General features: G+C 53.4%; 1 protein-coding gene across 1 annotated transcript; it reads right to left on the reverse strand.

The window, feature by feature from the left end:
* Positions 1 to 1,136: 1,136 nt before the first annotated feature.
* Positions 1,137 to 16,203, reverse strand: F751_3647 (U4/U6 small nuclear ribonucleoprotein Prp4; the record flags this gene model as incomplete). The annotated part of the gene is made up of 8 exons (XM_011400603.1): positions 1,137 to 1,387; positions 1,497 to 1,713; positions 1,805 to 1,849; positions 14,351 to 14,529; positions 14,653 to 14,890; positions 15,095 to 15,187; positions 15,367 to 15,551; positions 16,143 to 16,203. The coding sequence occupies 8 exons, from the start codon at positions 16,201 to 16,203 to the stop codon at positions 1,137 to 1,139; spliced, it is 1,269 nt and encodes a 422-aa protein (XP_011398905.1).
* Between the last annotated feature and the right edge of the window lie 1,258 nt (positions 16,204 to 17,461).

The following is a 17,461-nucleotide window of genomic DNA, read 5'->3' on the forward strand; positions in this document are numbered from 1 at the left end:
CCAGGCTCCAGTCCCCACCCCTCACCTCCTCTGCCACTTGGCATACACGAGGTCTCGCAGCTCCCCGCCACTGAACCTCTCAGGACTATATGCTCTATTCAATTTATTCCGGGCGCTCTCTATGCCCCCACTCTCCTCATCTGCACCGTCTTGTTGGCACAGCATGGACGGTGCATGAGCATGGGGGGAGGGGGCGGACCACCTGCAGAACACGCGCTCGCCACAGACTCATGAAGACGGCATGCCTTCCTGGATCGTACCCGGATCACCTCCTTCTGTCGTTGATGAATGAACTGGGATGTATCTCCTCCTATGTAACGCCCGATTTGTTCTCCGACTTGTGGGCACTGGCGCTGTGGTCCTGCCCGTCAACAGAACTGGACGGCACTGTGTGCATGCAGTGGCAAGATGCATCCTCGGTCTCAGTCGAGCAATCAAGAGCAACGTTTCCGAAATCCTGAGCTGCAAACGCACGCCCACTTCCTCCTGCTCCAGGCCACGATGATGATGTTTTCTGTCCGGCTTACGCTTGGCATTCGCTCGGCTCAGAAGATTTTCCTTCTCATGGAGTACTGCCTCACGTTTTTCACAAAGCAGATTTCCCGCGCGTTACACCTATACTGGTCCCTTCCTCTTCAAATGGAAAGGGCAAGAGCATCCGGTGAGTAAAGTTTGAGCGTGCGGTCATAAGGGGGCGGACCACCTGCAGAACACGCGCTCGCCACAGGCTCATGAAGATGGCATGCCTTCCTGGATCGCACCCGGGTCACCTCCTTCTGTCGTTGATGAATGAACTGGGATGTATCTCCTCCTATGTGACGCCCGATTTGTTCTCCGGCCTGTGGGCACTGGCGCTGTGGTCCTGCCCGTCAACAGAACTGGACGGCACTGTGTGCATGCAGTGGCAAGATGCATCCTCGGTCTCAGTCGAGCAATCAAGAGCAACGTTTCCGAAATCCTGAGCTGCAAACGCACGCCCACTTCCTCCTGCTCCAGGCCACGATGATGATGTTTTCTGTCCGGCTTACGCTTGGCATTCGCTCGGCTCAGAAGATTTTCCTTCTCATGGAGTACTGCCTCACGTTTTTCACAAAGCAGATTTCCCGCGCGTTACACCTATACTGGTCCCTTCCTCTTCAAATGGAAAGGGCAAGAGCATCCGGTGAGTAAAGTTTGAGCGTGCGGTCATAACCTGCGGTTGCAATGAGGCAGGCCCCATCTGGGCTGATGTCGCCGGCCATGACCTTCCCATCGTGGCCTGCCAGAGTCTTGGCCAGCCGCAGAGTGCGCCCGGCCCACAGCTTGCTGACCTTATCGTACCCACACGTCAAAAGGTAGCTACCCGTGATCGGCTCAAAGCGGACAGTAGAGATCAGCGACGTGTGACCTGTGAATGAAAAGACTATCTGCGATGTGGAGATCCTTCAGGAATGGGTATTCCTCCCAACAACCTTGACAAGCCAACAATGCTCCCCTCCCTCTCTGAATCGTCGCACCTGGGAGGATGGTGAGGGTACCCTTCTTCCGCAGGTCAAACACATGTGCGGTGTTGTCCTCGGATCCTGTCGCCACATGGTACCCATTTGGGCTGAAATCTGCCGCTAGGATGGACTTCACGTGTCCCTCGAGCTTCATGATGTTGCGACCTGTCCGCAAATCCCAGAGCCTGCCAGTGGCATCCATGCCACCCGTCGCCGCAAGGGCGCCATCCCCCTGCAGTGACGTGGGGTGCAGGACCTCCGGGAATGACTGAGGTGCATTGTCTGAGATCGCAGCCAGATCAGCCACCTTACATGATGCGCACCTGGAAGGCGATGGCGTACACAGCCCGACTGTGACCCTCCTGCTCCTGCAAGCAGGTACTCGTTGCGATGTCCCAGAAGCGCCAGGTGGTGTCAAAGCTAGCTGTGCCCACATGTCTACCAAAAGGATGGAATGCCACCCTTCCAAGCCGGTCAGTATGGCCGGAAAGTGTGGCTTGGCAATGGCCCTCCTTGGACCACAGACAGGCTGTGCCGTCTGTGGCTCCTGACACAAACGCCACTCCTTCTGTGGATGTTCCTGCACCATGCATTGCAAAACAGACCTGTTGGCATCTGTCCTGGCTAGCAAACTGGAGCAACTTGTTATGATATAGATCAACTCTTCCCCCATCAGGCTCAATCTCAAAAGCAGCCGCCACACACCTGCCACATTCGGATTCCATGCAACTCCTGTGACGCGGTCCGTGTGAGCCTTGATGCTCGTCACCACACGGCAGCTGGCAGAATCCCAGATTTTGACTGCACCACTCCAAGAGCCAGTCAGCAGCTGTGACCCGTCCGGTGAGAAGACACACCCCACGATTGGTCGGTCGTCCCCGATCTCAGACACTTGATTGATGAGATGCCGAAGGGGTAATTCTACGCAATGAGGGCGGCGAGGAGAATGGGGTCGGACATCGGCGAGGTAGGGGCAGCGATGGCATGCCCAAAGCTGCCGCCACCTGGCTAAGCCAAGCAGCTTGGACCACACCTTCTTGGTCACCATGCCCGTTTGCTTCCATTCTCTGGCGCTCGGAATGCAGGCGCCTGGCTGCCCTTTTCAAAGACTCTTGAGCAATCTGCAGGGGCAATCAGCGAAGTGAATACACACCTTGTTGACCAGAGGCGGCACAAAGAACTCGTAGCACAGATGTACCTGAAGGCGTGCAGACTTCAGCTGATCACTCCCTTCTGTGTAGAAGATTTCTTTCTGAGACACTAGCTGAGCCGCGGGCTCCAATGTAAGGCCTGCAACAAGTCGAAGGACCTGGAATTATACGATGCCGTGACCTCCAGCATGGCATGCCAAGCAGTCCACAAATGCTTCCGAGCCTCACGCTAGGCCGGCCCTTCACTCAACTCACCACTGGGCGCAGCATAATCATTCAGGGCATAGATCTTCCGCAGACGGTCAGAGCGTTCCATCTGTAGGTGGACAGTGTCCCGGAAAATGATCCGTGGCCTGCATCAAGCCCCGCCATACTGTCATCAGGCAAAACCAAAACACTGGCAAGATGCATGCTCTCCTTGGCCTCCCACCTCTCGCTCTCCAAACAGGGTGATGGGCTCTCCAAGCTCTCTCAGAAGACGCCGGACTTCCCCATCATTAGTGGGAACCACTACAGTCTTCATCCTTCGCCGCAACTCCAGCTCTTGCATGATCTCCTGCTGCTTACTCATAACAGCTGCACTTGCCTGTGCCATTGGATGTGTGTAGCTGGGCCGTCGATACTGGCGATAAGCAATCACCAAGACATCTACACATGAGCACCATCTCCTGACAGAGCAGCCAGAGTTGGTGGGCCAGCGTACCTCTGGAAGCGGCATCATGATTTGCGCTTCCTGCATCCTTTTCTCGCAGTGCGCCTATCGGTGTCACGCGAGTCCCTGCGCTTAGTGCTCAGCCAAGCTGCAAGCCTGCCGGGGCATCCACTTGCAGGCTACTTCGATACGCTGATATAGCTATGAGCTCAAGCGCGGGTATGAACCTTGCCTTGTCGATCATTGATCAAGTTGATCCCTTCCCTGTAGGATACTGTAAGGCTGGGGGTGGAGGAAGACCGTCCAATTGCGATGCTTGCAGCATGCTATGCGAGGTATGCCGGAGCACTGCCTGCCCAGTATTCGATCACACCCTGCACACAGTCGACAATGCCTTTGAGGAACCTTTCATCACCTGCTTGATGCAATTATTTTGAAAAGTATACTCACACATAATAAGGCGACTGGCTGCTCGTCGCGTGCGTGGAAAAGCTGCCCATCGGCAGACTTGTGCGGCATCTCCGAATAGACTCGTCCAAGCGTTACCATGGCGTCTAAGCGACAAAGAGAGGAAATACCTATCCCACATCATGAGCCTCTCCTCGAGGAACTCGTGTACCTGGGCGACGATGCATTTCCGGTGAGTGTAGGCGTGCCACATTGAGCTGGGGCTCTCCTGGACATTTTGCATCGCCAAGTCACCCACTTGGCTTCCCATCCTCCCTTCCCAGACCCTGGAGCTAGAGAGGGACGTGATGCTCTCTGCTGTCAAACGGATAGGCCGAGTTTTGCACGACAAGGGGAACTCCCCAGTGGATGCATTCCTGGACTGTGTGCTGAGCTTGTCCAGCAAGATTCCTCTGTACTCCCTCATCGTGGGTGAGGTTCAGGGCTGTGGTTCATGACAAGGGTTGCCATTTAAAACTGCGGGTGACCAGCGCTGCAATTCTACTTTGCACGCTCACCCTTGTGTGCAGGCCTGCTCAACGTTGATGACGAGCCATTTGTCAGCACGCTGCTCAAGGAAGTTGGACATCGCCTTGCCCAGTCGCTTGCGAGCGGCGCCGAATCATCCAAGGGTCGGATTCTCCTTCAGTTCCTGGCCTCGCTCTGCAATGTCAATGTCGTGGACACAGGATCCTTCCTGGCATTCATCCTCGAGCAGATGCAGCAAGTGACAAGTGTCGCTGAGCAGAGTGAGTCACACACAATAAGGATCTCATTTGATGTGCAGGATTCCACGCAGAGCTAGCCACCCTCTCCCTGATCCTTACTCTCTGCAGGGAAAGATGACGCTCCAGAGGAGTGGCAGCCGCATCTAGACTCGTTGGTGTACTCGTACCTGGTGGCACTCCCTTTTGTCGAGGAAGGGGCGCCATCCCACTTCGGAGATCAGCTGCAGGTAATGTCCAGGAGTCTGCATATTGATTGAAGGACAGGCCCATGCCCTTGTTGGCAAGGCAACATCATCTGAAACCTGTGCAAGCGAACAGCCACACTCTCTTGACCCTTTGCAGGCAATACTGAGAGTCTGCAGAGACTACCTTGGTCTGAGGAGGCTGCGTGGCAAGAGTCTCCACCCGTTCCTGATGGCATTATCAGAAGAAGATACCATTTCACAGTAAGCGCCACTTCGCAGTATGTTTTGTATGTGGGACCCTCGCTCGACGCACCGCCATCTTTGTGCTTCTACAACATGCATTCTTCTTTATGGTTGGCGGATTTTGCAATACAGGATGGCAGTCCTCGTTGCCAACCACTGCAACAGGTTTGAATGCCCGATTAGACGCAGCAGATCTGACATCTTCACCTCCCATGCATGCACAGGTCCGACATGGGCAGAGCATCCTTCATACCAGATCTTACTGAAGCCCTCGATCAGATCATCAGTCTTGGTGCGTTTGACATCTCGAGCATCCCTAGACTCCATGCAAAGTACGAGATAGATCTGGCGAATGGGAAGATTCGCAGCCTTCCCGACATCGCTGTACCCTTGGATGGAGGAAACAGCCTCCCTCCTGGAGCTTCACCAAGTGTGGTAAGCCGCAGATATGTTATTAAGTGTTGCACCAACCCACCTTGCGTACGGAAATAATATGTGTCAAGTCCCGCTCTAATGTCTACAGAGAGCAGCATTGCAGCTGGAGAAGTACCCTCCGAGACGGACCCTTCAATTGCTGGATAAACAGCACACCGATGGAGAGCGACCCGCCTTGGAAAGGATCATCGTTGAGGACTATGTTCTCGACGTCCTGATAGCTTTTGAGGGAGACAGAATCGAGTGCGCGCGGCGCCTTGTTCAAGGTGATCTTGTAAGAGAGTGCTGTAGGTGCGGTCCAAATCGAGCACGCATCTACTCAACCTGTTTATGTTCGCTGCAGGACTACCCATCACATTCCCTTACGAGCCTCTTCTGTGTCAAGTACTGTTCGGCCAAATGCTGGGCTTGCCTCATTCGAAGTTCCGGCCGGTGATGTACGCCACCCTGATGGTGGATCTCTGCAAACTCTGCAAGACCTTTCCCAGAGCAATGAGTGCCTGTGTACGGTGAGTTTCTCTGAGATTCGGCATGATGTTCTTCAGGGACGAGATTCTACATGCCCACCCTACATTGATTTGAGAGGAACTTCATGAAAACACTCGACCAAATGCAGGGAGTGCTTTGCCCGGATGAATACGATGGATATGAATCTTCGCTTCAGATTGGCAGAATGGCTGGCATATCATTTATCCTGCTTTGAGTACGTCTGGCCGTGGTCCAAGTGGGAGCACGTCCTCACGAAACCAGAGCACGATGGTCAAAGGTACCAGGGACTGGTTTGTTGTGCAGATTCCCTTCTGCTTTTATATTGTGCTGTGTGCCAGCTCATGCATTGCATCCTAATGCAGGCAATTCTGCGGGCTGGTCCTGGACAAGCTGGTCCGGCTGTCGTATTGGGAGAGGATCCACAGTGTGGTGCCGCCTCAGTTCCAGGTCTTGCTGCCACCAAAACCTATTCCGGCAAAAATCGAGTATGAGGAGAACGAACTCGCAGCCGAAATTCTACAGAAGGTAAGGTCGGAATCCTATTTTGCTCTTATTGTCACCAGCAGGCCTTTACAGATACTACACTTCAACGCTTGAATATTGAGATGGAATACCTCAAGATTTCGATAGTACTTCCCACAGGTTCGAGCAAAGACCTCTGCTGAAGATCTGGACGTTTGGTTGGAATCTATCTCTGAAACGAATGAATTGTCGGCCTTTGATCTGTGCAACCTGCTTGTGCGAGTCATCCTGGATGCCGGTTCAAAGTCCTACACACACATGCTCACTCTCTTGGAGCGGTACACTGGCCCTCTGGTTGTCAGGGTGACTGCGCTGGGCAGACAGGTAGCTGATCGACGGGGTGTGGGAGGGGAGCCGAAGCTCATATTTCAAGGAGTACTGTTTAGCACAGGAAACCACTTGTCAATTCCTCACCAACCTTACCTCAGAGCGAGATGAGTCTCATCGATGGAGTGATGGAAGTCTGGAAGGAAGCGCCCCAACGTGTTGTGATGGCTGTGGACCGCCTTATGACGCTTCGCCTGGTCTCAGGTGAGCATTTATTGGACCATCCGCTTCACGAACCATATACAACTCGTGGTACTCACGAGAGAACAACACTTTCCTACGCAGCGGAAGCTGTGATATCGTGGATATTCCATAAGAACCCCTTCAAGGCTGCAAACGATTCCCTGAGCTTTGCTACCGTCTGGGAAGTTCTCCATTGCGCTCTCGACAAAACCGTAGCCCGAGTGCAGGTGAGGTTCCCCGCTTAACACATTATGCGTTTGTGTGTCCGAATGTTTTTGCTGATGATACAATTAGTTGATGCACGATCTTGCAGGATGCCAAGGAGGATCTAGTAGGCCACAATCTAGACATTCAAGGTCTCAGCTTGCTCGAGGAAAAGAATCTGTCAAACATCAAGGACGTGCCGGAGGACCTCCTGGCTTACGTGAAGGAAACCTTGGCACATCAGGAGGTATGCAAATGTTCCCAGGGGGAAGACTCTCGAGGCTCCAGCATCTGTTTGGGAGCAGTCTCTGTCCGCTCCGGGCATGGTTTCACCCGAGGCACATCCCAACCTGCAGGCCGCTTTTGTCTTGCTCCTCACATCCTTCGCTGTCGAGTGGAGTCCGTCGTACACATCTGTGGAGGAGCATGTGGCAAAGTCCACGGACAGTGACGAGGATGCTCATATCGTGTTCCAGTACAATTGTCTCGTAGCACTCCTCAGGGAGTACAACACGCAATTTGCCATGATCAGCGGTCTTGCGGCGGACAAACTGAAGGAGCTGGAGGCACCTGGATTGCTTGAGGCCATTCAGAAATACCTTCTTCTATAATGCGCTTCCCTGTAAGTAGTCCTCCGATCTTGAGAGAATGAGCAAACCAGACATTGAAGTTGTGAAAATGCATCGCTATGCCACCTTGCCTCACCCTTGAGTAAAGGCATACACAGGGATAATGTTTGGAACTCAAGCATACCTCCCAGGATTGACCCTCACCACCTACTCAGCGATAGTGGGTCACTGATCGTGTGCTCCAGAGAGGCCGCAAACAAACTATATATTTGAAAGGATGCCCACTTAAGGAGTCACGACTATTCTCTCATACATTTGCATGATACACGGCTTCACAATATTAAACGCGGGATGAGATCTCTCAGTGGATGCTTATTCCGGGATGCAGCTATTGCCCAGGTACCACAACGATGACCGTCATATTGCAACCTAGACTATATACCCTGCTATAGACAGAATTGTTGCAGGGCAATAGGGGAGGGACACAGATGATTTAGGAAGTCCTACTTCGAGGGGGAATCCATTTGTTGTAATTGACAGATCCCCTGACACCCTGGTATACATTGCACATTCGTGCATCGCACCACTAGTGTCCATTCAGCGTGGATGAATTACGGTGTAAGTAATGGCAACAAGTATAGCTCATTATGATGAATCCATCACTCGTTTGGCTCAACTGCATTTCAGACACGGTGCTGGGATCTCTATGGTGTCGGTTACTCGACGGCTGCATAATATTGGTTGCCTCACAGGATAAAGGTATCTCTGCTGCACCATTAAGCAAGCATGATTTCAAAGGGAAATGAGTATCAGACACCGCATCCATGGAATTCGACATAAGCAAGCTCACTTGGAACGTCGAGGCTTAAGCGAATAGCAATGGGTGTACTAGTGTGTAGCAGCCGCCTTAGAGATCCCTGACCATCCCAAGCCTGAAATCCTTTCCAATTTGGGCAATCACATGTTTTGCTTGGTGTTTCCTCCTAGCTGGTGCTTTTATGGACTCGTACAGTCCTTAGACCTCACCTTTGGCAGCGGGCGTCTCAGAGGCACGTCCTACCCAATTCCACACGGTAAACGGAAGCATGCGATGACGTCTCATAGGTTTGGGCGTCACTCTCACTGCTTGGTGAGCAATGATGACATTTAAGCATGGAAATTTTCCATAGTGACCAGTTGCTCGACTTCTTGTCATCCACCAGATGCGTGCTGTAGCACTACTCATCAAGAGAATATGTGTGACATTCGAAAGTTTTCTGCCCACCCTTGGTAAGAAATATGGCTACCAGTCAGGCACCAACTTTACTGTACATTACGATTGTCTGGAGAACAGGTTGCCAGGTTGCAGACGCCACAACCGACAGAAGAGCTGCAAAGTTACTTCTGAAATCGCACAGATGACTTCAGCATGAAGAGTAAGAATTCTGCAGATATCAACGTGTTTTCGTGATTTGTGCATACTCTTATGAGCTTCGCTATTACAGGCATATGTCTGAGTGCAGGATCGGTATGAGACCAGAGGACTAGGATAAGGGCTCCAGTGCCCTTCGAGCGAGTGCTTAGCCCCTATGAATTGCATTCACATAGTTCCTCGAGATGATGTATATCTGTTCTCACCACGGCCATCGTTTTATGTTGCAGTGGGTTCTTTCACGATTACTTTGTTAGAGTGCCCTGCATGTCATTTGCTCGACCATGACGAGTTGAGCGATTATGTGTGCGAACTCATCAATTAATGATAATGTTCTCTATCTCCTCATCCAGTCTGAAGCAGCGGACAAACTCGTCACAAGGGACAGCGCATGCTAGCAAAGACTCTGGCTGGCATTAACGCTTGCAGAAGGAAGACATCTCACGCGTATGATACATCACTCTTCGATGAGCCACTGCACACCTGCCCTCCCCTTTAAGTTTGAGCCGAAAACAGGCCCGCTTTCTACCTTAAGGATTGGGACAGTACGGTATCTAAGTGCTCATTGTCGGTACTAATTTTACTGGTACGCCCGAGGGAAAAAAGAAGAATCAGTACCGAGCGACCTTGGGTGGTGTGATGATCTAAATTGACATTCCACCCCAACACCTTTGGCCTGGACACACTTTTGAGCAACCTGGATTCCATATGTCCCATGATTAAGTACATTTTTATCAAGGGTGAAGGGATAAGAAGATTAATGCGAGTATAGACGTCATAGGGAAGGGATAGGCTCAGGAAGTGCCCTTGAATAGATCAGCAAAGGGTCTGTCACCTAGTGGCAGCAAAGGCTGGTTGGAGTGGAGATTTTCAAGCCATGAAGGATTTATTGGTCCCAGCAAACTCTCGAATCCCAGGGTAAGCCCATCTATGGTGAGCGGAGGGACCGCTGATAAAGATAGTGGCCTTGGAGTGACCCCGTGCGCATACTGAGAAGGTCCGGACACGGGAAACGGTCCCAACGGCTGTTCTGCGCTCAAATGGTTGCCCGCATGGAGAATGTCCTCTTGCATCAGACGGTTTCCACCATTGTCTTCACCGTTCTTATGTAAACTTGTTGTGGGAGGAGATGAGCTGCCAGCTTCTACACCTGGTGGTAGAGAGAATAATCATAAGACAAGGCGGCGATAAATGGAGGACCAATGAGAAGCCTGGCCATTCACAAGCACCTTCGAGGCGCCGCATGGTTTTCAGGCAGACAACCCATTACCTTCGATGCTTTCCTCCGTCTCTCTTGGTGTTGTTGCTGCTTCTACTACAGGCTGCGCCTAAAGTAGGGAAGGGCGAGAGCGAACAATGAACTGCGTACTGTCTTCAGTGAGCACGCAACCTGCTATTGTAATATTCTGCCCGAGATGTTGGTGATCCGGCAAGTCCGCATCGGTGCGCACAGTATAGAAGCAATCACTGTTGTAATATCGCACCTCATCGACGGCCTCAGAGTCGTAGCTGTCAGTAATGCGCTGATCCACAGACCCGCCTTGACCTGCAAAGGATATAAAGTTGTGAGACTCATCCTTGGTGGTCTAGATTAAATCGAGCTGGAAAAGCGAGCCTCACCTGCGGTCTTAGAGCCCCATCTGTAGAGAAACTGGACGATGTGTGCTTCTCCACATTCGTGTGTAATGTCACACATCTACAGGTCGGATTTAATATTCGAAATTGACATGACAGTCTCTCATCCAGAGAACAGTTGTTCGAACATACTATGCAGTGTGAGACTCACCTTGGCCTCTCTTGAGACGTTGTACAGGGACCATTCCTCAGCACCGGCTCCATTATCGTTTCTCGCGGCTGAGATGTATATATCTGCATTCTCGGACGTCCGAACTTCGTTCCACTTGCTACTTAAATGTAGCAAGATGGAATATATCGTCTTCTTGGGCCTGTATTTGATTGAATGTTGAAATTAAGGCCTTGTAGAGAGCCTACAGTATTCGTAAGCTCCTTTCTTGGACATAGAGCCGCAGCTGATCAATCAGGGCAGAATCGGTAATATATAGCTGTCCAGACCAAACAGGAGGAAGCCACTCACCCGCAGCATATCTCCAGATAGGGATTGGTTCCTGAAGCTTCCATTTGCATCAGTGTAGATTGATACATTGGATGGAATTGCACTCGAAATCTAGTACGGACAGCCTTCTGCATGTGAAGCAATAGGGTGTAAAGCATGGAAGTCGTACATTCATGCATATAAAGCCAGCCAATTACTTACTCGGTCGACGGGCTGTCTGAATCCCTGATGAGGGCGCTGTGTGTGAATTGCATCGACCTTCCTAGCTCGTGGTAGGGGAAGCTGATTGACCCGGTCACTTGGGCCCAGCACTGATCCCGTTGGTGCTGAACTCCTTTGAACACTTGGGAAATTTGCTGCGGCGCCACGCAGAGGATCTCGTGCCACCTGATCCGCTGCTCTTTCGGTGACCGGTGTATCGATCGTTTGCTCTTGCAGATGGCCCTCGTGCGGACTGTAGCTCACTTGTCTGCTCTTAAGAATGCTTGCGACTTTCTATAGGTAGGTGGGTGGCACTGAAGTCGAGTCTGAAATATTAATCTCAGCGATGCCTAGAAATGGAGCTAGCATAACACATCTCATCCTACCTGAGAGACGATCTTGGAGAACTCCCTCATCCTTTTAGGTGTCTTGCACAGTTTGGTCATGTTCATGTCCCGAATGTCAAAGTCTTGCGCCTGTAAGGTCCGATTTCAATTTGCCTGTTAGCGCAGGGTGCTGTGGTCTTGTGTGCTTGATGCACTGTCTGCCTGTTGGAAAAGTCCTCCAGGCTAACACACGCTGCAGCACTGTACTCACCGTATCCCAAAGTCGCAGCATTGCCCAGTGGAGCTGCACTTGAGTGGCCGAGTTCAGGTCTAGGCTAGGGTCCAACACCGCTCGCAGACGTCTCGTCAAGCGATAATAGTAGTCCCGGACCTGCGTCGATGACCGGCAAACGACCAGTGGGTTGCGGTTTCGACTTCAAATGGGCAGGTATATGGCCGTTAACACATTGTCTTAGTTTGCCGACCTGGTTGTACTGCTTGTGCTCTATCTGGCGTGCCAACTTGATGCACAAGGTCTCCGGCTTCTGTCCTATGGACTCGCGGAGCACCCTGAAAAACGTCATCTGCTCCTCCATCGTCCATCTCCGATGGATTTGCCGTTCATCTGAGTGGAATCCGCGGGTGGGCGGCTTTGAGGGGGTGAAAGGGATCCTCTCAAATAGGGACCGACCCACCCCAACTCACCACCGGGGCGATCGTAATCGGCAGTCAGAGCAGCGGCCCAAGTGAAAGATCCCTTGCACAATGTCTGCTGGTCTACGGCGTCGGGTCCCATGCTGAGCGGCTCGTCGTAGTGGGGGTGACCGGCGTGCATAGCGAGGTTGGCGAGTGTCTGCTCCCCCGACATACTCTCGGGACAAGCAGACTAATCTGCTACGAATTGGTCAGACATGCGTGTTTTTAGTATCCTGGTAATGCAGAACTAATATACGACCAGCGCGGGGACGAGATGGCGATCCGCGCCCTGGTGCCTGTCGATCCTTAGGATTCGAATGTCCCCGTGAGCGCGCGGATTCTTTACAGCACCTGTGAAGTGCAGATTCTGGTTGCCATGCACTCCAGTTCCCAAGCGCAGACGTTCGTACAGGAGCCCCACAAGCCCTGCAGCTTCCGCCGATACACGTCTGCCGGGAAGGCAGGACTGGATATCCCAAGCAGCATGCGGGCCACCGTCAGGCCTTGAAGCTTGGTAGCTTCTTGGCCAGCTAGCGTCCTGAGCACTAGCCTTATGGAGGTCTCGACGTCCTTGGTGATGGGCCTCAGGGGAAGCGGGACTCCCTCGTGGGGTTGCAGGCAGCCGGCAGCTTCAACGCTGGCATTCTCAAAGTAAGCCTCCACGTCTCGCCTGAGGCTCACTTCCTGGGCCTCGGCCAGCCTGTGATTAGCGGCCTGGCTGAAGGTTCTGTACACGATGTCGAGCTGTGAAGCTTGGTTCCTCACCCCCCGCTCCAGCCAGTCTGCCAACGCTGGTGTGAGAGAGGCTGGGGCCGGTGGCGTTCGTAGGATCTCAAAGGCTGGGCCCTCCTGCTTGGACATCTCCAGGCTGACGAGGTTGTGTGCAGCTAATTCTCGCAAACTGACAAGAGCCTTGCTGGGGGTGCAGGCAAGGAACGACGCCAATTTGCCGACAGACACAGAGTATATGCCGTTGCGGGGATTCTTGCAGAGTGTCACAAGCGCCTGGGATTGGCAGTGATGTCGTGGATGTAGGAGGGTGCAGAAGGAACTAGGTTGCATGTGTCGCAGCCCCAATAAGGACATTGCAACCCTCAATTTCACGCCCCTTTGCCAACCGTGGCTGCACCTGAATACTCGGGTGCTGTGGGGCAAGGCTTTTGGCGCTGTCAGCGAAAAAGGAGACCTTGACTTTGATGCCCGTCTTGGGGAGGAGGCGAAATATTTCGGGCAGGGATATCTGTGGAAGGTAGGCAATGTCATGCCGTCCAGCATGTAATGAGCCCAGGGATGACTTGAGCCAGAAACACGCCCACAGTCACTGATATGATCACAGGGCCCTCGAAATCTCAGTGTGCACTCGTGTCCCCTCCTCTCACCTCGAGGTGGCTGAGAACGGATTCTACAGCATCCTCCCCGATGTCCATCGTCCGGCAGACTTGTTTTAGGTCAAGGACACCGAAACAGCCGGAAGCAGCCTCCTGCATGTAGCCATGTTTGGGGGTGCTGAAGAGGGTAACAAGGGCAGTACTAGGCGTCCTTATGTAAGCAGGCCCAGCCCCTGCCAGCCTAGTCACCTTCTCATGGACCTCTGCCCATCGTTTGAAGACATGTTCTAGCAAGGCCTCAACCGCGGACGATGTAGTGCGGCCAGAGCTGGTGAGTGACCTGAGCGTGCAGTACTCGCCATCGTCGACTACAGTGTAACAGGAGGCGGGGCTCCCATTGCGCCCCGCTCTGCCGATCTGTTGGACGTACTCCTCCAGGGACCGAGGCATGGTGGCATGGATGACAGCGCCAACGTCAGACAGGTTGATGCCCATTCCAAATGCAACGGTGGCCACAACAATCTTCAGCTTGCGATCCCTGAAGTCTGCCTCGATTTCAGCCCTTTCCTGTCAGAAATACAGGGGGATGAGGGGTTTAGAGAGATTGCTCTGATCATGACTGTACCTCTGTAAGTATGCCCTCATCTCGTCAGCCCCTATAAACACCGGCAGACTCCCAACCCCAACCTAACACTTACCTTGTAGTGTTTTCCTGCGTGGTAAGACTTGGCACGATGGCCGATAGCCTGAAGTTTTGCTGCAAGAACATCGGCATCATGTCGAAAGGCACAGTAGATGAGGATCGAGGAAGTGTCGGCCAGGGCTGACCCAGGGGTTACCAGGGAAAGGATGTACGACGTTCTGGTCTCTGCCATGCCTGTGGTGGTGGGGCCGAGCTGGTTGTCCCTTTGTATCACACCATACGCCAGGAGTGTAACTAATTGAGGCTCCACTGCCGTGGGTTATCCAGTCACCAGGGAGCCCAGGCCGGCCCTCCCACCTGAGGTGTTGACCTTGACGTGCAGACGCAAGTTCTCACGCAAGCAAGTCTCTCGCAGGGTGGTCTGAATCCCGAGGCTCTGGCAGATGGCAGCCTCCGTCAGCTTGGTGGCGGTGGCGGTCAAAGCCAGGAGAGACTTTGCAGGCAGCATCCGCTTCAGCGCCGCACCAAGCCGGTAATATGCAGGCCGGAAGGAATGGCCCCACTCGGTGACGCAGTGACATTCGTCCACCACAACCTGAGGAGCAGGTGAGATGCAGAGGAGAGTGGTGGACGCATGAGGTAGCCGCCTGCCCGCCGCGCAAGAGCACATCCTTGCCTCAGAAACATTACTGGTGTTGAGCGGCATTTTGGCCTTGTGAACTTGCCCAGTTCGTATGGTACAGCGTCCCCTCTTCTATGCAACACACAAGCAGTTCCATGGAAGCCCACCCTTCCTCACCAGAGAGAGGGGTAGATGAGACTGGAGTGCCTTCAGCAGATGGATGTTGTTCACACGCTCTGGACTCACCAGGATGACCTTGTGCTTTCCAGCCTGCCATGGATTGTATGGAGAATGGATCACTGGCCTGATGCAGAACGTACAGCTTCCATCTACCCTCCACCCAAGCAACAGCAAGCTGTGCCTGAGTGGCAAGCTCTAAGCCAATCAACGTTGCCTAGCCACTGTCACATTGCCACCCCTTATGATTTCCCGGCACGCCCTCTACTCACAGCAATGGCTTCTAAGGTGGCTGCTGCGTCCTTGGAGCTCTGACCCGACCATAGAACCGCAGGAGTCAGTGCCGCAGGCATCTGCTCCGCCTGGTTGTGCATGAGCGCGATGAGGGGCGATATGACCAGGGTGACGCCTGGTAGAAGGAGGGCCGGGAGCTGGTAGCAGAGGGACTTGCCCAGACCTAGCAGTTGGGGGAAAGCGGTGCAGGGTCAGAGTGTTACAAGGCACCTTCTCTTGCGACAATGTTCCTCACTCTAGCAATTCTCAAACCCGGGAGAGCCAGATCCAAAACCTACCCGTGGGGAGTACGGCAAGGCATGGCGTCCCTTGGAGGACATGCGCGATGACGTGCCGCTGGCAGGAGCGGAAGTCTGTGTGGCCAAAAACTGTGCGCAGGACCTGCTTGAGACTGTCTTCGTCCAAGGCCGCTGCCCCTTCTAGAACACTGTCCTCGATTACTGGTTGACCGGGGTCTAATGAGGGTTCAGTGCCTGTTGTAGCAGCTGCAGAGGAAAGAAGATCCTTCCCTCCTAGAGTTGTGGTGCCTTGAGCCCGGGCGGAGGTGCACGTGTCTGCAGACACCTGTGGTAAAACTGTGTGGAATGACTGCCTGCAAACTTGCGCCCTTCATGCCTGTCCGTCAAGTAGCCTGCAAGACCCAGGTCGTCGAGAATCAGCCCCTTCATTGCAAGCCAACGCACCTGACCCTCCTCGGCTTCAAGATTGGATGTGCAGTCCGCTGCCCAGTGTCCGGCGCCACCACACCGGTAACACTTTTGTGTGCTTGCTCTCCACCCGTCCAGGTCGTCCGCGCCGCTGCCAGCCTGAGTCATGAACGATCCTGTGGGAAGGTGGAGCGCCGCAGTGTATCTCAGCAGGCGCGCTGGTGGATTGTGATGAATCATACTCGCACCCCCCACGTGCCACCCACCTCCTCGGCGGAATCTGCCAAAGGCTTGCCTGGCCTTCTGTGCCCGGCCTGGATGCTTGCTGGTTCCCTTGCCCTTCTGCGCTTGGTGTCATTGTAGAGAGTGAGACTGAGATCCGGTGCGCGTGCCAGAACAAACGCCATTGGGAGGAATACTAACCTTGAGATCGATTTTCACAAAGTTGGATCCCCATCCTGAGTTTGGATTGGAGGCCCTTTTGTCTGGCAATGGTTCCGTGGAGGAGGGAGCACGAGGCCGCCTGAGATGCACAACAGCTGGCGGACCGGTGGTGAGGCTGGTGCTTGCCAGGAAAGCCTGTCATGGAGGTTGGGAAAGCTGGGTAGATGTTGTCCCATGTGTGCCACAGGTCAGAAACCATGCAAAGCGATCGGCTGTAAAGCAGAGCAGCACTTCTGATATCACCTAAAAGTCCATGTGTGCCCTGACCCACCGTGGACTCCACGACTCTGCTGGAGTTTGTGACTTCCAGCCCTGAGCCTACTGGTGCATGTATCGTCGATCCTCGGTGGGTAATGGAGGTGCCAGCACCCTCTGACTCTGTCGCACATTGAGGAGGAGCAAGCTCTCTGCTGCGCGCAGGCCTCTTTCTTCCAAGAAACGTAGACACATGCCCCTGAAGAGTGTGTCGAGATGAGGGAGGTAAGTGGAAGGCTTGATATTTGGAAAGAGCGTGCGCTGGTGCCGAGCTTTACTTGAGAATCTCTCACCTTGATCGCCGCAGACTCTGGTCTGAAAGAGGTATTGAGCAGGCTCCCCGCAGGATTTAGTGGGAGCCTCTCAGTGGAAGGATCTCGAAGTGGAGGAAGGCCAGCAGACTCTGCCAGACGATCTGGGGTGCGCCTGTTTGCAGCCACTGCTTGGTCCGATGCACAGGGCACATCACCAGCATTACGCCGGCCTTCACTTCTTAATCTCTTACGTGCGAATGCATTTGACCGACAGATCCTCGAGCTACCCAAGCTTGCTTCAGAAGGGCCAGGACCAGGTGGCTCGGGTGAAGGCCCACACCACGGCTCCTCGGTGTCGCTGTATACCTCTTGGGGATCCGACATCCGCGGCCAGGTGGATCCAAAAAGGGCTCACGCTGATCCAGTTGAGCTGCAAGACAACATCTGTATGATGATGACGTCTAGCAACAGGC

The sequence above is a fragment of the Auxenochlorella protothecoides genome (assembly GCF_000733215.1).
Source record: "Auxenochlorella protothecoides strain 0710 unplaced genomic scaffold scaffold38, whole genome shotgun sequence".
Taxonomy (NCBI): Eukaryota; Viridiplantae; Chlorophyta; class Trebouxiophyceae; order Chlorellales; family Chlorellaceae; genus Auxenochlorella; species Auxenochlorella protothecoides.